Consider the following 21,139-nt stretch of genomic DNA (forward strand, 5'->3'; position numbering starts at 1 on the left):
CGCAACTCCGAAGCACTGCGCATCATGGAAACATAGTGTTTGTCTGAAATGATTGTCAATTAGCAAAAACTTATACTTGCATAAATTCTTGCGGCCTCCGCTGAGTAGTTTGTCGTAAGGTTACTGTTGCCTTACTGCACGTTGCTGAAATCTGGCATGTAGTTTAGGTACTAGCATATGCCAGTTCTATGAAACAGTGTTTCTATGGTTATTCTTATGAATGTGTCACGTTGATAGGTGCTTCTTTAAAAATCATGTCGCTTGGCAACCATTTGCATAACTTTGTGTCAAAGCTGGCGCAGAGTTTGACAGTTTGTGACTTTAGGAGTGCAGTTATTTTTTGTAAGCTGTTATTTCAATAGAAATACTCTGCTGATTGTTATTTTAACAGAAATACTTTGCTCGGTGTCATTTCAATCAAATTGTTCTCCCAGTTTTCGTTTCAATGGAAATACCATGCTGGCTGTCTCAATAAAACTATTTTATTGGCTGTTTTCAATTTATTTCGGTAGAACTGTCCTTAGTAGTCATTTCAAGATAAACATTCTGCTGGTTTTCATTTCGATTAAACTGAGAAATACTTTCATGGTTTTTATTTCAATAGACATACCATTTTGATTATTTCTACAAAACTACGTTCCTAATTGTAATTTTAATTAAAGCCAATTGTGCCGACCTAGTGGTCTTGTCAATGAAAACACCTTGGTTTTCATTTCGATCAAGAAATACTATCTTATTTTTCATTCCAATAGAAATACCTTTTCGACTGTCTCTATAAAACTAGATTCTTGATTATATTTTTAATTAATTTCGATTGAACTCTCCTCTCATTGGTCTTTTCATGCGAAACACCCTCCTGGTTTTCACTTATATTAAGCAATACTCTCTTAGCATTAATTTCAATCGAAATACCAAAAAGTATATTGAATTAACTAGACCAGACATCAAGTGTGATTCATGCAAAAGACATTTAATCTTTGGCTATTCAGTCCTACATTACCCCTCCAGGGCAGCAACCAGATACGCTACATTATCTCTAGCCATTATGTAGACAGAATGTCTTCTATTAGTAACACAATAAGATAGTCACTAACTAGGTTTAAAAATTTGAAGCGTTGTTTGAATAAGCTATGATCTTCAAGATAACAATACGAAGTCGCCTAAACGGCTAGTGTTTGTCTACACGTGGTGATAGCGTGGTGATAGCGTCTGATTTGTGGTTTTAGCGTCAGGTTGATAATAGGTGTAGCCGAGAACAAAGTCAATTCTTGTTTGGTCTAACTCTTTGTTCTCTGTGCTTGAATTGAAAAACAAGCTACTCACTGCTTTGATTGGAATTTTGATATGATTGTCTTGAGTTTGACATGAAGAAAAAATAATTTGGACTGATGCCAAAATAAGGTGGACAGAGGTTTGTGTTAGATACGCCTGCTCAATCACCAGGCTAATAGAGCGAATTAATTGCATTTGTACCATGTTTCATTATTTTCGTAGTTGCTTCTCCCAGATTTTTTTACTATGATTTACTTATAGATCTTTTTCATTTGTAACATTTTTTGTTATTTTCGTAGCTATGACCCTAGATTTAGTTTTAAACTATGGACTATATAATCTTTAATCGCTTATATAATCTTGGATAAACCAATAAGGGAGAGTTCAATAGTTCAATCGAAACTAAGTATTGTATAATTCTAGTGACTTAACGATTACCCTTTTTAGCTCAAATATGGGCGTGGGCGAGCAACACCGGTGGTTACGATGTAGAAGCTATGGTTAAAGCTACCAAAGGAACTTCTAGTCTGAACCCAGAAACGAGAGACAAAACTGTGCAGTATCTAGTGAACCAAATGGATCGAGTGCTCGGATACAGACGCCCCCTAAATGGCAGAGTATGGTTCTCACGCTTCATTTGCTTTTTTCTCATGCGATGGATGATAAATGGTGCCAGAAATTTATTCATCATTTTCGTCGTGCATTTATAATTCACCATCATGTATATTCATGAACACTTGCTCATTCATTTTTATGGCATCATAGGCACCATTATGGGAATAATCACCTTGTGTGACTTGCCTGTCTCAGCCTTCAGCACTTTGCTATTGGGTGGTCTTTCTTGGCCGCAGTCATTCTTGAGATTCAAAGGCACCAGTATGAATATGCAAAACTTGCACCACTTGCCATACCTGAGCTTTCAGTGCTACTGGGTGGTCTGCAACCTGTGCAGTGTGCCAACAGATGGCATGTTCAGCAAGTTGATGATCACGTAGTGGAATCATGACACTTGATGTCATCAGCTAGACACTAGACCATGCCATGCTAATGTGACACATGTATTTTCTCTAATTTTTATGACGTTTTCCTAATGATAAACAATGTAACTTCTGTTTTGAGCAGTTGAACCGCACTGGCATAAATATTTACTATTCGAAACGTCTTACTGTCAATTATTCCTACTAAACAGCATTAAATCATTTGAGAATCTGCTTTTCAGGCACTTATCTTGGCAGCATTCTGTACTGGCAGCAATTTTTGCCATTTTTTATGTCCTTTTGAGGTCAGCCCTAGCTATGTCACAATCATTACTGTAAGCGTCCAATCATTTTTTCTACTTCATTGGAAAAGAATCGATTGTTTGTTTAAATTCTTTCATTTTAGGAATGCCTTTTTTTTTAAAGATTTTCATTGCTCACCAAAACAGAGTATGTATCATGCTACTACGCCTCTGTGAAGAGAAATCCATGCCCTTTTGCAGTCTTATTAATGATACCAAATTCTCAAACCATCTGCGAAAGAAATTTGATACAATTTATTTAATTTAATACGTAAACTTTTAGTAATGGCAAATTCTTTGATTGAGCTCTCAGTAATTTTAGATTCTAGTTTGTCTGCGAATAACCAATCTTAAAACAAAAATTGAAATAGAACATATATTAGATACATAGAAACTCTAGACTTACATATAGACCTTTAAAAATGTCTCAATTTTTGTTCATTTGTGAAATTGTTTAACATTTCATATTAAAACAATAAAAAATTCTCATTTTCACCTAACAAGACATAATTATACAAACATTTTCTTGGGCGGCTGTAAATTTATTATTTTAGAAGGAGTACATTTAAAAAAATTATAGCCGAATCTTACTGAAAAATTCTACATTTGTAAAAAAATAGTTATCTTTTATATTTTATTTCCTTAAAAATAAAATTAAAATTTAATATGTTATGGTGGCTCTTTGTTCAAGTTTGTCTATTGATCATACCAAATATTTATAGTTGTTTTACTACTTTGTTGTAAGTAGTTTTATTTGAAAACATACAGTTTATCTAATCTAACAAAAAGATTCTAAATTTGTAAAAATAGCTATATTTTGTTTTATATCTTACAAATAAAATTAAAATTTAAGACATATACTTTGGTGACTCGTTGTTCAGTCTACGTTTATTGATCATACCAAAAATTTATACAATTTTTTTAATACTTTGTGGAAAGTAGTTTTATTTGAAACAAATGTTTTCCAAATTACCTTGTGTAAAAATCTTGAAAAATGGCAAATCATATATTAAAAATCTGTATAGCTCAATGCTGCTATCGAAAAAATGTTTTGGCACCATGCATAAGCCGATTCTATCGACTGTCTAAGGTCTATACACAACCCTACGTTAAAATGAATATGTTGAATGAAATGAATGAAATATTTGCCCAATAGCAGTTTTTTATGTTCTGTGTCTTAAACTGTAGAGTGTAGACTATGGACATTGTTTTATTGTCCATTAACAACAAGGGCTAGCCTCTCACTATATGGCTTTATACGTTGGAGTTGTCTTCTCATATCAACTCATTGTTTTTCAGAGGGTCGGTGTGGGCAAGAACTTTGGTCATTTCCTTTTCTTCGCATACTTGATTGTGAAAGTTCTCTATATCGCCAATGCTATCGGCATGATCTTCCTTCTAGAAGCTATGCTTGGTGAGTTTTTATAGCTGCCAGGCAGCATCTCTGTCTGTTGAGCCGCTGGAGGCGTAACGCGTGCTAGTCACCGTGAAGTCTTGACAAATGATTCGCGACCGTATAATTCATTAGTTGTTTCTCTGTTAGATGACTTACCATCAAGTTGGGCATGTCAAATTGTTAAGATGCATATTGTAATTCTAGTACTCGAGAGTTACATAACGACTCAGTTGGCAATACGCCAGACTGGCTGTTTTTTAGAGTAAAAAGTTGCAGCTGTGCCAAGCTTATCACTGAATCTGAGAGATTTGGGTCGTAATGTTGCAATGTAGAATTTAAACATTTCAAAAAACTTTTTCCAATTGAACTCACAAAAGATTTGTAGTTTGTGAATTTATGTCAAATGTCATTACTTTCGTTCTACTGTCAGCTTTTTGCGATTTCAACGCAACAGCATTTACTCATGTATAAATGAAAAGCGTTGAATTTATCTTCAATCTTGTTTGATAATGTTCAAAGGCAATAGAAAGCTTATGACCTGAGGTATCCATTGATTGTATCATCTACACATAATATTGATTATTATACTATTCCTATTAGGCATCATGGAATAAATTTTGGTTAGTCATTTATGATTGTCGTTAACGGACAATATAGTAAGTTTTATAGCCTGTTGAAATGAACCATGTGCCTTATCAGAAAACCAATTTTTATCGAAAGCTAAACTTTGTTTTGTGAGGATACCATCTATGCTTCCATGCCAACATTATCACGTCTTAATGTTGACAAGCTACAGTTGTGAGCGAAATAAACTGAACTCCTTTGTTGAAAAACTAAATTCTCATTTATAATATTGTTACTCATTGTGAATTTAATCAATAGTCAATAATTCTCATTTTGTCCCGATACCAAATATGTAAACTAGACAGCTGTTAAATTGTGTTTTTGAATGATTATGTATGCTAAATATACAGCTATATGTAGATAAGCAAATAAAAGTGTATTTGGTGTGATCATATCTGGCCAGATTGTTATTGTCAACCATTAAAAAAAATGAAATGTTCAGAATTTAGCCTACATAATCATCCAAAAACATATCTTACAGCTGTTTGGTTTACATATTTGAAATCAAGAGAAATGAGGATTAATTTAATATATAACTTATGGCTATTGACTGATTCACAATGAGTAACAATGTTTAAATGAGAATTTTAGTTTTTCAACAAAAAGATCCAGTTTATTTTGCATAATTATGTAGGTTTTCAAACTGAGACGATCATATATGTTTTTCCTTGTTTTTAGGTGATGGATATTCCATGTATTTACTTGCTTTTAGGTGATGGATATTCCATTTACTTTCTTGGTTTTAGGGGGTGGATATTCCATGTATTTTCTTGCTTTTAGGGGGTGGATATTCCATTGAACTTTCTTGCTATTAGATTATGGATATTCCATTCGCTTTCTTGCTTTTAGGGGGTGATATTTCATGTATTTTCTTGCTTTTAGGTGATGGATATTTCATGTATTTACTTGCTTTTAGGTGATGGATATTCCGCGTATGGCACCGAGCAACTTAAAGCCCTTCAGAATCCTGATTACTCCGGGTCAGTAAGATTTCCCTATGTGACTTTCTGCGATTTCTGGGTTCGACGTCTCGGAGGCAACATGCAAAGATACACCGTGCAGTGTGTCCTCCCTGTCAATCTGTTCAACGAAAAGGTTAGTAACTTTATGGCTGAGTAGATAAGGAACAGAGGCTATGGTTTGTCATCGCGGGCGATTTATATGACATTCTATTTTTCTAGGCATGAATCGACTTACTATTTTGGTTTTTTTTTCGCTTTAGATCTTATTAAAAGAAGTGTGCGTGCGTGCATGTGACTCATTCAAGTGTAGCTTTGTCTAATGATTGGACTGGTAAAACACTTTTTATTAGCACATTCTCATCTCGTCTGTTTTTCCTACTTGACATGCCCATGCTTCTCCTTTTACTATTCCAGTAGAGGCTCCTACAACGTAAATCATCTGTTCCAGAAACGTTTACATTATTGGGATTCTATGGTATAAGAACAGTAAAATACATGTAAATTGCCTAATCCGTTCTAAGATCTTTTCAAACTCACTCCATTGATCCTTGGAAAAGAAAAAATTAAGCATAACTTAATTTAATGAGTAACTGAGGTATTGTTGGTTTGTATCGACAACCGGTCTCTTTTTTATCCCTTTCACTTGGTTTAGAATGTGTGATTATGGTAATTGTACCTAAGTTAAGGGGTGTGCACACTACAATGTCAATTTAAATAGATTTGTTCACTTTTTTCTCGACAGCAAGGACTATGCTGCAAAGAAAAAAACTTCAAATATTGTGTATGTCTAAAATAATGTCTAAAATATGTCTAAATGTCTGTAATAAGAGCTGCGACCGCCAAATTTGTCTGAAACCAGGGTAAATAGCAGCATGTCTGATGTCAAGAGCTCTAATTCATTTTTATTAGGTTTCCGGGAGGATTGCTCATACCTGTATTTCATCACGTGTGGTTATCGAGAAACACGCCATTTGCATTTCTTTCTCCACACCCTCGCTTGTACTCAGTGTTCCATTCAGTTTGTTAGCTTTCTTAAGTAGGTGTGTAGGCGAAGATGATAAGGTTTATCACCTCATTCGTCATGCTTAAAGACTCCCACCTCCCACCACTAACGTCATTACGCTTTTCTGCGCTTATCTGTATGACATAGGTAACAATTCTATCATTGCTTGGTAGGTGTATAAATGGCATGTATCTTGTATGGTAGGAATTCAAAATGCTTTTAAACTGCACCATAAAGCCATAACCTTCTCTAAGATTATTGAAAAGATTTTCTAATAAACTGATCCTATTACTTGTAAACCATGTTATCAGTATGCTCTACCTTGCTATGTGCCAGTATCCATGTTATCAGTATGCTCTGCCTTGCTATGTGTCAGTATCCATGTTATCAGTATGCTCTGGCTTGCTATGTGCCAGTATCCATGTTATCAGTATGCTCTGCCTTGCTATGTGCCAGTAGTATCCATGTTATCAGTATGCTCTGCCTTGCTATGTGCCAGTATCCACGTTATCAGTATGCTCTGCCTTGCTATGTGCCAGTAGTATCCATGTTGAAACCAGCGTGTCCTAGATAAAAAGGCTTAATATATATCATATAGATTCGCCTCACATGTATATTGACCCGTAGCATATCATTTTAGCATGCTAGTGGTGCCAAAATATGGTTTTCAGGCCATTTATGATATATATATATATATATATATATATAGGACTTGAAATAAGCGAATAAAATGTATGCGGTGTGATCATATCTGTACAGATTGTTATCTTCAACCATTAAAAAAAGAAATGTTCAGAATTCAGCCTACATAATTATTACATATTTGAAATCAGCACAAAATGAGAATTAATTTAATTTATAGTTTATGGCTATTAACTGAATTCACACTAAGTAACAATGATGTACATGAAAAATTTAGTTTTCCAACAAAGGGGTTCAGATGTACTCTATACTGAAATTGTATACTATGAGTAATTAAAGTACTTTTATAAAAGATTGCTTTCTACTGGTCTTGAACCCGTGACCTACAATTTCCTGAATCACTGAAAATAAACAAGTAAACAACTGTGTGACCGGTCAGAAGCTGTGCAAAGTGTCAAATTCTTTCACTTACTCGATTCACCATATCAGGATGTAGAATATTTTGTATTATTTATTACAATTTACAGTTTAAACATCTTTTGAATGAATCTGCTGTCACTCGGTCAAACTGTGACCTATTTTGACTTTTAGGTGTTTGTTGTCCTCTGGTTTTGGCTCGTGTTCCTCGCTGCAGCTAGCGTTCTCGGCTTCGTCTTATGGCTTTTCACCGCTCTCAACTCTGTCAACAGGACTTTTGTCAGAAAGTACCTGACCATCATGGGACGTCTGCAGAAAGGTAAACGTAACAGTGAGATGGGATGGTTGGTATTCAGGCCTGTGGATTTTAACACATCTCAGAATATGTTTCAGTCAAATCTCTACATATCAATTGGATTTGTTTTAACTTTTTAAATATTTAGATTATGATCGGATCAAATGTTCACTTGAACATTTGATTTCACTCATTTTACATTTAACATTATTTAGCAGCTTCTCAATTAATTCAGCAGATAATTACACATAGAAATAACTTAAAAAAGCTGTAGAAAAATGTAAAGCATGAAGTACAGTTGAACTTTTTCATACGAATTTAATTGTTTTTTAGAATCCGAATATATGGCCAAACTAAATGTTTGGTCAAATTTTCCTAATAATTTGGTTAAATTATTCAAATGAAGGATAAAATTGTGTTTGAATCAAATGTTCATATAATGTTTATGTTTTGGATTAATTTTACACCCAACAATCTATAGCGAGTCTCTGGTGAATGCAGCAAATATTAAACATAGCGATTAAATAGGCGCTATAGAGATCCGTAAAGGAAGATATACCGTCGAACCTCTCAATATAAATTTTTTTTTCAGAATCCGACTCTTTTGGTTAAACCGTAATATGTTTGGTCAAATTTTTTTGCAAGATCACAACGTAATACATTTAACTTGTTCGCCAACCTAAAAAGCTCTACAGAGACATCCTAATAAATACTACGGATAAGTACAACTAGCAATACAAGAATGTGTTGTGGTAAGATGTAAAACAAGGTGGAAAAAATAAACGAGTTAATAAAGTTTCTATTGGTTACTGAACTTTATTGACACCCGAACAGAAGTGTAGGCTTGGCAATAATTCAAGTTGAAATAAACATAGCCTATATATTTTAACTATATTTTGTTATTTTGCGTTTTCTTTTTAATTTTCCCCGGTCATTCCCCTCCTTTGTGCAACCATGATACTTTCAAAAAATTTATTACACCTGTAGAGAACCCTATCTGCCCAATTTTTGTGTTAAAAGTAGAGTGCTGGCTCTAAGTATGTTTTACTTGACTCAGTTTAGATGTTAGAGTTTTGCTTCAAGGACTTTTTGAGACAAAATCTAAGCCCGTTTCTCCTTTCACTCTACCATTTACGCAGCTCATTTGTCTTGTAAAGAGTTCCAACTCTCTCGTTGGCATCTTCCAGTAAAAAGACAATGTGCACTTTAATTCTATTTTTCATAACAAAGAAAATAGCAATTTCATTTGGTATTAAAAAGTTATCACCCTCTGAATTGGCAGCTAATGCGTATTAGCTTTTTTATTTGTTTGTGAATATATCAATTACATATTGTAGAATGATATTTTGTAATGATTAAAAATGTATTTATTAGTAACAGAAAACTATTTTAGCTGTACACCTTTTAAGTTGGTCAATAGTTGGGAAATCTATAGGTCGAAGAATTGGCAACATTGCCAGGCGCTGTGCCAATCTTTTTGCAAAATTTGGAGTTTTCTCCCCGCATATCAAGCTTTGCCTCTGTTGTAGATGATTACAATCAGGATGATATTAATGAGTTCATGAATGGCTACCTGCGATTGGATGGGGTGTTTTGCATGCGTCTCATTCTCAAGAACACCAATGATGCTATCGGTAGGGCTACGCTCCACAGATATACTGATAGTTATTTTAGTAGTTGGTTGGCTTTAGAATAATACATATTAGTATAATAATTGATGTAAATATGTTGGATCAAACGATTATTTAGCATCACAGTGTAACATCTAGGCTAGACAGACACTGCTTAAGGATTGGCAGACGTTTAGTGTTGCCAAATATTAGTCATTGGTTGCTTGAAATATTCCTAATAGCACCCTGGCAGTCCCATGTGCCTTGAGAGATCGTCAGGTGTAATAAGTACATGCACAAATATTTCGTAGTGCAGCAAAATGGTTAGGTGGTTTAGATGGAAGTGCAGTTGACTGCAAAGTCAAATATCTTGGTTTGATTTCTGAGCGGTGCAGTCTCTTTTCCTAACGCTCATAGCGTGGCTTTGGACGGATAGACAGGCATGGCTCTTATTATAGTAACAATTGTTACATGACAGTTGCGAGAATATAACTCTCTTGAAGTAGAAATTGTTTGACTCTGGAACGAGAAGTAGTAAAATATTCATCCTTCTTAAAATTTGGAGGTAACGTCTGTTGATTAAAAGAGGCCTTTTATAGTAGCTTGTCATTTCAGAGTTGAAAGGATGTAATGATAATTAAATGTAAATAATTTCGCTAAAAAAATGTGCGGAATCAGCTATGAGTAAGGCAATATTTTACCTCGTACAGCATATCAGCATGTAGGTACGTTACACTCGTTTTATCTGAAGACAGTTTCTCATATTTGAGATGGATATCCTATTGTGCTGGGTTAGAAATCTAATGCTTGCGTCCGCCCTTTGAAATCTATTCGTGAGTTCATATTTACTAAGTTTCAATACAGCCACACTTGGGTGGGACAGTGCTGATGTGCTATGCTGGGCCGATAAGCAGATCGTGTTTCTATGGGGTGCGATAATAGTGAAATGATGGTTGTGTGAGGCCTTATGTCAAGGCATACGTTTGCATACGAAGCAGTGAAAAAGCAAGACATGCATATCTGTGACGACGCTGGTCGCCAAGGCTGGTTCCGTGGCACAAAAATGGTGCATCGCACTGGTATTCGCTTACAAACTGTGACACTGAATCACGACAGAACGAGAACGTCACAGGCATTTCTATGATGGTATTGCAGTGCAATATGGCGGTGTATCACTAAGCTATTGCTGTTTGAAAACTTTGTAATCATGGCGCTATTTCTATTAAATCGAATAGTGTCTGTCTATCTGTTTAAAGCCACTGCAGAATATTGGAAAAAGGACTGAATCGTGTGGGATTCGAACTCACGACTTTTAGCACAACAGCTAATCACGCTACCTTCTGCTGTTGGTTAAAAAATTACATTGTGCTGGATTTGAACTCATGACTTTCAACTTGGTTAAAATTTAAAAAAATTGCATTGTGCGGGATTTGAACTCATGACTTTCAGCACAACATTTTACCATCTGCACCAATCAACCACGTATTAACATTGAACAGTAATTCTATGTATGGTTATATCACATGGCAATCGCTCATGAATCACAGGGCTGCCAGGGTACTAGTATTATAGTTTCTCCTTACCAGCAGCTCTCCCACGTGATTACGATGTCAAACAATTGAAACATTGCTGGACTATTTGACCTTATTTGTGAACATGTCCAGGTCATTTGATCCGTTTGTGGTTTAGCTTACTAGCCTTATGTATAGTCTGTGACCGCAGATCAATGTCCTGGGGAATGTCCAAAAAATTTATGCCATATCAAAATACCCTGTGATTTTTTTGGCATCTGCCAGGAAATGTCTAAAAGTTTGTAATTTTAGCTGGAGTAATAGTGCTGTTAGTTTATATTAAATTTGGTGTGAAGTTGTTGGTTTTATGTTGTAGCATGTGTTCAACATTATCACGCTGTACACAGGCTACAAAATTATCACATTGAGCACAGGCTACAACTTAAAACCAGAAGTCTATTTGTTTTTTACATCTTTTATTGTTGTTTCTACTGTTAATGTTAATTGCTCTCGTGTTTCCATAAAAGTGTTTAATCAATCTTTTTTTTTATTTTTATGTTTCTTTCCAAGTGTTATATATATTATTTAATGAGTATTCGCCTATTCGGTGAATATGGCTGCATTTAATTTGTGATGACACATCGGATAATATTTCCCATGTGTGAGCACAGCGTTTCTTCCTTTATGGTAATTAAACAAGGGAATCAATTTCGATGATTTTGGACGATGATTTTGACGATTAACTTACACAGAATTTTAGTAGATTTCATTAGAAAGTTTTTTTTTGGTGTTTAGGGTGATCAGACTGCCAGGAAGTTTCAATATTAAAATCGATAAAACTTGATTTCCGTTAAATGCTTGATTGAAAAATACATGCGAAATGACATCACTAGCCTGTCTCTCTCGTTATTGAAATCGGCTATTGCGTTCAAGTTGCAGCATCTCTATTCTGTCAGTCTCATTGCAACTATTGACGTCCTAATCATGTTTTCGTTTGAATCTAAGCGTTTAAACCACGATCAAGTTTTGTCCAGTTCAATCTTGAAACATCCTGGCAGTCAGATCACCTCAAACATCAAAAACAATCGCAAATGGTAGAAAAATACCGATACTACTAAAATTTTGGGCAAGTTCATCTTTGATATCCATTGTATAGCCTGACAAATTACATATCTTTTAGAAATAAATTTATAAATATTTAAAGTCAGCATGTAGGTCAAAATAGTTTGAGTGGTCAGAACAAACACCCTCTGATGGGTGCAAATTAATCGTTACTGAAAATATAGCCCTGCTGTTACTGTAACACAATGTAGCCTTAGCTCCATCTTACTCTTTATAGTGATATATTGCGTCCTACATCTCTCAATTGACCTTTTCAACTTTACAGGTGGGGAGATCATGGCTGCCTTGTGGGACCAATGGCTTCAAACACGCAAGCCTCGATACGAGCCAACCACTGACAACTTGTTGCCAGGACGGCAAGCCGATGAGGCAGTCTAGATTATGCGCTTTTGTCGAACCACCGCGGACCTGCCAAGCTATGCAATTTTTTTGAAGACCAGTTTTAATTGAAATACATTCATGATAGGCTTTCCTAACTTGCTCATTGCCCGCGACGATAAAATAATTTTGGTTTAGGACTAAGGCTATGATTTAAAAGCAATAGATTAGTAAGTCGTACATAAAGCTTGATTCCTCTTCCTATATATTATGCTTTCCAAGCGTTATTATTCTTCATATAATATTTTGGCATATATTCATCTTGTAATCGTTCTTTGTACTTATAAAGTAGCATTAATTTTGACTTGCACTGATTGTTTCGAAGCTTAGCTGAACAATGTCTAGTCTGTTTCTTCAAGGTTACAGAGTTGTTCGCAACCCGCCTTCACTCCCAGTATGATGAGGTTCTGCGGTCATCGCTACTCATGGCCCTTACTTTTAGCAGAACGCACAACTTTGTCGTACTATTATCGACACTGCTTACTTTTTTACGTGTTGATTTTGACTATGTATCAATACATTACGTATTGTCAGCTGATTGAGTAATTGGTTGTTTGTCCATTCTGAGAATTATGTTTCTATGCAGTTTTGGGAGTCACACTATTTTATACCTACTGATGAGCCGGCTGACGATATGCTGTCAAAGTGGCTGAGTGACAAAAGTGTGCATTGGTTTCGCATGACTTATCGTCCCCACCATCGGACACCTGCAGTGCTTGTCATGCGAAATCTCTGTACATGGGAGTCTATCCGACAGTTTGGCACATTTTGTCAGTCGATTGATCGCCAGTATTCCTTTTATTGAACAGATAGCTCTTTCAGTTCCACTTGACTTTTGTAACAAACATCTTTGGCTTATTCTTATAGTGTGTTCTTATTTCTACTGTCCCATTTAATATTATTTGTCATACACCAATAAAGTACACAAATAAAAGTTATTTGTTGAGGAGTTGTGTTCCCTGTCAAGAGTGGACAAGTTCGATTTGTAATGCTCATTTGATGTTGATTTTCACCAAAAATGAGATGGAAACATTAAAAGCACCTTCAATATCTACACTAAATATCTAAAATTTGTTTTTTTAACAAATGATTTTCACTAGAACGAAAAAGTAAATAGAAGGCGTATTTGTGGATGTAACACAGATTTAATTTTGCCATGTAGCAAATACAGGAAGAAATATTCGATGGTCATAATTTTGTGCAGCAAAATGTTAATAATAATTAAAGGTTGACTTGCAACAAAATTTACATTACAGCTATTTGGTATCAAAAGGTTCGCCGTGTTTTAATTTGCTGTGTTGTAGGTGCAAAATATGTGGAAACGTGATTACAAGCTCTCAAAAGCTCAAAACCGAAAAGTTGAAAAAGCGGCTTTAGGTTAAAATTCTTTTATTTAAATGCCGTACTCAACGAGGCTATTGTTTTGACACGTGATGTTACCACGTTAAATGAGAGGCCAATAAACGGCTAAATATAAAACGTATCATAGCACTAGTTTATAGCAAACGCGTTGGGTTCTCCCGAAGACCCCGTATCAAATATAGATGCTCGCTACTTTACAGTTTCATTTCAGCTTGGTCTAATCATTCAGTCATAATCTGATCATAAGACACATATTTTCTGCCAAATGGGGAACAACTTCTGCAGCATTTTTCGACCATCACTGGTGACCAACAAGCCCCTCATGTTTATCAGAGGATGATATGCACCCCCTCGAGCTAAGGTTAAAATATAAACTAATTTTCAGACTAGGTTTTGAGATATCAGTGCCCCAAGTGACAGCATTACAATAATAATATTGAAATAGATTTGCAAGAACAATAGACATGGTTTTATTGAATGTGTGAAGTTTAGTTGTGAAAATATTTGGACGAATGAGGTTGCAAGAAAGTGTGAACTACTTTTCATCGTGTTCAACTATGTCATATTCCAACCTACGGCGCTTTCATGATGGCTGCGTTGAAGTGTTCGTTTTCAAGCTTTTAAGAGCTTGTAATCACATTTTCACATAATTTCCACCTACAACACAGCAGAGTAAGACATGGTGAATCTTTTAATACCAAATAACTGTAATGTGAATTTAGTTGCAAGTCAACCTTTAAATATCGTTCCCTAATATGAAGTTGTCTCCTCAACGCATAGCATGAAACCTTAATTGTTGACAAAACACTACCATAAAGCATTTGCAACGAGCATTGTCAAACATTGTCGTCATAGCTAGCAATAATCTAATTTGTCCAGCCACCCGTGCTTAGCCCATAGTCGAGGCTAATAATAGTGGGAGGAGTTATCAATACGACCCGCAGCCAGCCTGCTCAAATCATAGATAACAATGCAGACGAGATAAAGAAGTGATTCAAAGCTGTGGTGCTGATCACTGGACTGTGGAAAATAAATCTCGCCTCGTCGAATTTGCCTGAGCTCACTTTCACACCTACTAGTTGGTTGTTACTAACCCAAAGGACACATTAAGGTAAGCCAATGTTACTTCAACACATTTCAAAGTTGGTTTTACAATAGCTTTCATGAACGATAAATTTTGTAATGTATTATGTAATCAAAACCAGCCTATGCTTTGTAGATAAACCACGAAGTTTAATAACAAAATATTTTGTTTTTTAAATCAATCTAATAATTCTCGGTTTAGCGCCTCCACAAAGTTAAATCTATATTTGCAGTGCAGTTACTTTTCTAGAACGTTAACATTTTTGAAATAACCAAACATAATAATGTAACGAGGTCAACACAAGTGGGTGTATCAGAACGGTCTCAAAGCAGGTTCTTTGAAATATTATTTAAGTTGATACAGAAATTGTACTAGATTGTTTCAACTTAGCATATAAGTTTAGTTTCACACAACGGTTTTGTTTACTCCTACCTTTTCAGCCCCGTCTGAACTAAAACTATCATTTGGAAAATTCAATGAAGGAATAATATACTGAGAGTCAAATGCATGCAAGTTTATAAAATCAACAACAAACAATGGTCGTTTTGTCTTTTTCGACTGAATTATCCTCCACGAGGAGACAGGACTTCCTACAGTGATCTCTAGATTATAGCTTTTATTGCAATGGGTAAACAGTAAATCGCTAATGAAGATATCACTTTCCTAATACTTTGACAAAATTTTGTGGTTGACATTTATAAGTACATCAATAGAGCTACTCCAAAAAACCATGTTTTAATCTGGTAAAAGCTTCTTCACTAGCGCACAACATGGCTTCACTAGATATGTAGTTTCACAAGAGCTCACAAGCATGCAAACGTTATGTGGAAAAGGGGGAATTTGCAATATAATTTTGATAAGAAAACAAAACCATAGTGTTGTAACATACAATATGGTGCTTCCGTAACTGAAAAACGAGAAATAATTTATGTATATTTGATTCATTGAAATGACTGGTCCTCATTGGACAGATTACAATTTACATGTTAACTTCTACTATCTGAAATCAGTTTCATTTGAGATTCGTTTCAAAATCTCACCCAAGTACCATAAATCAAATATGACTCTTGGATCAATGTCAAATTGTCAGAAATGATAAGGTGCAGCATGGATGTCAAAACCGTATATATTTGTGGTACGATCGCAATTGTTTTTAAATTTGTCAACACTAATGCGTGATTAAAAAATTCTGGACATGAACGGCGATAGCTGAAATGTTAGCTAATACGGGGCTCAAATCCATGGCATACAGAATATTAGACCGGCACTCTAAACAACTTAGCTAATCAGCCACCTTTCGAAGCTTTAGAATATTTCTGCTATTCCGAGAAAAAGAGATTGCTTTGTGTAGGGCTTGAACTCCTTACATTCAACTTGTAAGTCAACTTCTAGTCAACTGAGCTAATCAGCCATCTTCCAAGGCTGCAGAATAATCATGCTAGTGTTTATAATCATTTGTGCTTCGTAACCAAAAAAAGACGAAGTAACAACGGGTAATAGTATAGATGCAAGACTAGGAACATGTACATGAAAAAGATAGTTTATGAAGTTTTCATTCTTGGGCATATCTCATCTACCAATTTGAACAAACATACAATAATTTTGGTGAAAGCAGAGGCTCTTTAAAGACCTCCAACATCAACATTTAAGTATTTTCTCAGTGTTATTCCGCCGTTCGTGATTTACTTAACAAACCAACTTCATTTATAAAGTTTTGTCCTCGCAATAATTCGTTCGTTGCATTCGTGTTTTTATTCCGGACTCAGATCCCGTCTGCGCTTCATTGTCTCTTGAAACTTTAAAATGAAAGACCCACTGTTGCTTATGGCCTGTGGTTTTGTTCTGTTGAGTGCGGATTAACAGCATCTATTGTATTTCGATAAAGAGACTTGTACATACATAATGGCCTCGTGTATTCCAAATATATGTTCATGTCTGTCCATGTATTGAAGTGCGAACGACATGCTTAGTGCAATGTTTACATATGAGATAAAGCCACGGAACGATTCAACTGTCATTGACATTCTTGTGAAAGCATCGTGACATCGAGTGTAACACAGTGTCGTAATAACAAACATTACAGTTAAACATTCATGTACAGAGTTACTTCATTCCGACATCTGTTTTGTAAGTTAGAACAAACATTCATAGAGGAGCAATAGAGCGTCATAGTTTAGTGGTATAGCAGTTAATCCTTTGGACTTCCAAGAAATAGGTCAGTGATTCAAGCCTCACTTAAGGGATGCCAAAAAGGGATGTAATGTTAAATCACTGCTGTGCCTCAATATGGTGCCGTAATATGGAGGCTGATTGTAAAAGCCTCTCTCACCCGTTAAAAAATGTCAATTCATCAATACTGGTACTCTAGCAATCAAGTGCGCTGTAAAAGATCATGCAGTGTATTAACTATACGCACAACAATTCAGAAAAGTCTAGGGGTAGTTAAGTGGCACAGCTGTGGAAATGTTGATCTATTGTTCTGAAAGTTGCGAGTGCAAATCTCTGTTCGATGCAAGCTTTTTACTTACCTTCAACCAATGATACACAGCCCCCCAAGGATAGCCAAGGGCTATCATAAGGGCGGGGTTTAATGATGGAGCTTTATTAGGATTGTGCTAGCCTGGGTTTCGGAGCAAACACGACTCTCGCGGGGCAGTCGCGTTGCCTTGTTAAGTTTTGGAAAACACGACTCGCTGTTATCGTTTCATTAGCTCATTCAGTCAGTAGACGCCGCGGTTCACAATAGCAAACCTTGAATTTCTACAATGTAGGGGTGATAGCTAACTAAAATAATGGACCCATGCAAAAAAAAACATTTCAACTTACCTACTTTTAGTAATTTTAAAATTGGTAAAGGTCGTAGTATATGCTTATAGTTGAATATAATTGCACCAACCGAACAATGGCCTTTTTTTCTAGTTTTTGATTAATATTTTGCCACCCCAAATATAAAATGACAAAGTCTTTCATCGTTGTCACATTGTTTTACCTGGCCAATTAGATGGGACAGCAGGCAAAACTGTGCAGTGTAGCTTTCATACTCAAAATCTAAATACAATACCGAATTTGGGCAATTTTACGATCGTGACTATTAATATCACGAATGCTTGCGAATGGCAATTGACTGATCATAATGGTGACAATATTGAGATAATATATTTATTTGACAACAAAATGAATTTAACAGATAAGTAAAATAATCACTATAGTTCATAATATTTGTAAATTTACACGATGCTTTATTCAGCATATTTGTTTGTTCGGGTGCCGTGTTCGGGTTCATCCCAACAGACCTCCATCATTAAACCCCGCCCATGTGAGAGCCGTCGGCTATCCTTGGGGCTGTATATCATTGCTTCAACTATGGCTTTGGACAGACAGACAGACAAACAGACAGACAGCTGGATGGATATGGCTCTAAATATAGTAAAGATTGATACAAAATGTACAGAATAGAAACACATTTAGAAATTATACGACAATTGCACTGGAAATCCCACATAGAAACTAATAAAACCAAATCTAAATACTACCTTATATATGTCAAACTAATAAAGGTTTATGTTGTCACCTTGTCATCAACAGTAGAAAAATGAAAGTGAAGTCTTAGTGATACACCAGATGGATGGGCACAGGTACGGGTGTATAAAGATATGGAATTAATCTATCTCGAAATAACATACTTTAATTTTTTATTTGGTGTTTTAGACTTTTATTTTTAATTATTTAGTTCTGTCTATTTTAACTTTTTGTTACTTTAGGCTGAAGACCACCAAATAAAGTAATTAACTTGCCTATGTTTGTGTTGGTTTGAAATACTTGATACACAGCATAGTCTTAGATTGCTTTTGGATCTCTTTGCGTAGGGTGTAAACGTTTGGGTACCAGTGAAGTGTTTGGATTTCAACTACAAACCTCTTACATACTTAAAAAATACAGTAGGTTTTTTCTGGGTTAGGGTAATGCTTTCCTATTTTTAATCATCAATCTCGTATATTGAAGAAATAAAAAAGGCTCAAATTGTAATAAAAAACCAATATATTTGGAATATAAAAACAATATGTTTTTGTAAGGTAATTCTAAAAAGAATCTAATGTTTTCACACAGCAGCAACATGTAAAAACAACTCACTTCATGATCTTTGACTTTTTTTGCCTCTTCTCCGCTATTATCGCGTCGAAATGTGTTTCTTTGTGAGTGAAATATGCAGATCATTTTCAGGACTGATGACATTACGATAGTTATTTTTGCCGTTTAAAAGGAATGACAGTCTGGATTAACATAGGCAAGTTGTTGTGATGATAAATACACATTATTCGTGTTCAAGATTGATTTTTGCAACCTTGCAAACAACAGTTCGCATGACTTGAGGGTCGAACACCTCTAATCGTGAAACTCTGAATTAGGATATGAGAAAAGCACACGATGACCTAGTCAGGAAATGCCCATTGACAGCAGTTAAGCCCTGCGTGACCAATGCATCATTAAAACCCATTACCCAAGATCTTCCTACATATTTTAAAGTTTCAGGCTACACAAATCCACTCAACCTACGCTGAAAATGCTTTATTGGACTTATTCTTGGGTCTTCAATACAGCAATCGGCATGTTGGATCGCCAAACATAGCATGCGGAGAACAACTACAAGTTTATGGCTTAATGACTTCGCATCGAGTACCCTATACCTGGACTAATCTTTCACTGATATCTTTCGCTTGTTCCTCTCTAGGGTAAAAGTAGTAGACCGGTTTGTGTAAAGAATATAAGTATATATATACTATATATACTATGTATAATAGGTCTATTAATATATACTATATATAATATAAATTTGGTAAGAAATTTATATGAAACTTTATATTTTATGAAACTTTTAGTAATTTTTTGCTTAGTCCAATTTTATAAATATTTTAATAAATTATTTTAATAAATTTCTTACCAAATTTATAGTAAGCTCTACTTTAGTATCGAGCACTTTATGCTGACTTTTAACCTATACTTTATTGTACTATATATATTATATACTATATAAATAATATATGTACTATGTGCCTATATATACTATATAATATATATTTGATATATTATATAAATATACTACATATATATAATGTATAATATATATTATATATAAAATATTAATTATATATCATAGATATATATAACATATACTATATAATATTATATATATAATTATAATATATATATTATGTAATATGTATTATATAAGCAAAACAGTTGGCTCACTGTGTTGCTTTACCCGATGAAAATCGTTGATACTCTATTGCATATTCATTATTTCAACAGGAAAAAAATGGCTGCAGCGGAATAACTTCACCAGAGCATTTGTTATGAATGAACTTCATCTAGGTAGTTTAAAAAACAGAGCATCTTCAACAATATTTGTCTTTGAATCCAGTTTTTTATCCAATGTGGTTGTAAAATAATATAAAATCACACCTCGACATACAAGCACCCAAAAGTACAAGAAAATCGAGATATGAACAACACTTCGAGCAAGTTAATGCATTGAGATACAAAAACCTTTGAGATACGAGCATACAAGCCAGTTTCTGATGATCTATAGTATGCATGAGGTCACTTTTGAGAGCAGTACCGTTTAGTCTTTTGTCTAGAGCCAGGTTGAAAATCTTATTAATAAGATTGGCTATAAGTTATAGCACAAACGAGACAAAAAGAGCCCAACTGAAAACAGATAGTAAAAAATTAAGACGATGACAAAATTAAAAATAAGTTTAATAAAATAATAAAACTTAGCTTTGTGTGTTTAGTAAGCTAAATTCATTCAAATTAAATTAAGAATCAAAATCAAATCAAATCAAATTAAGAATCGAGTAGTATGCTACTTGTCGTATCGCTAAGTTTACATAGGTTTTGTGTTATGTTATGTTAGTTTCACAAAAATCTAGTGCAACAGGAATCGATGAATGGCGAGCGGTATTCAGTAGCCTTAGAAGGCTACACCAACGATGCTTATTGTTGAGACATTTAGGTCAATGCCATCTGAAAGTCTGCTGGAGGATTTGTATCCGACTACCCTATTATTATTATTATCATTGTTGTAAAAGTTTTTCTTCACAGTCGTGTGGTGGTAGGTGACTGACTTTAGTCCGTGTTGAGTCCGGTCTTAACAAAAGGCCAAAGGATCCAACATCTTCCTC

General features: G+C 34.9%; 2 protein-coding genes across 2 annotated transcripts in view; both read left to right on the top strand.

Moving 5' to 3' along the window:
* LOC137398504 (innexin unc-9-like) overlaps window positions 1-13,460 on the top strand; it is a 35,952-nt gene extending 22,492 nt beyond the window's left edge. The window contains exons 5-10 of the mRNA XM_068084621.1: window positions 1,720-1,889; window positions 3,851-3,965; window positions 5,488-5,666; window positions 7,770-7,914; window positions 9,420-9,524; window positions 12,399-13,460. Coding sequence (XP_067940722.1) covers window positions 1,720-1,889; window positions 3,851-3,965; window positions 5,488-5,666; window positions 7,770-7,914; window positions 9,420-9,524; window positions 12,399-12,511 — 827 coding nt within the window. The 3' untranslated portion in view covers window positions 12,512-13,460. The remainder of the gene's footprint in view (window positions 1-1,719; window positions 1,890-3,850; window positions 3,966-5,487; window positions 5,667-7,769; window positions 7,915-9,419; window positions 9,525-12,398) is intronic.
* A 1,385-nt stretch (window positions 13,461-14,845) lies between these two features.
* Window positions 14,846-21,139, top strand: part of LOC137398496 (innexin unc-7-like) — a 65,832-nt gene continuing 59,538 nt past the window's right edge. The window contains exon 1 of the mRNA XM_068084613.1: window positions 14,846-14,984. The gene's annotated coding sequence lies outside the window, so the exon portion shown is untranslated. The remainder of the gene's footprint in view (window positions 14,985-21,139) is intronic.

This window comes from Watersipora subatra, chromosome 6 (assembly GCF_963576615.1).
Source record: "Watersipora subatra chromosome 6, tzWatSuba1.1, whole genome shotgun sequence".
Lineage (NCBI taxonomy): Eukaryota > Metazoa > Bryozoa > Gymnolaemata > Cheilostomatida > Watersiporidae > Watersipora > Watersipora subatra.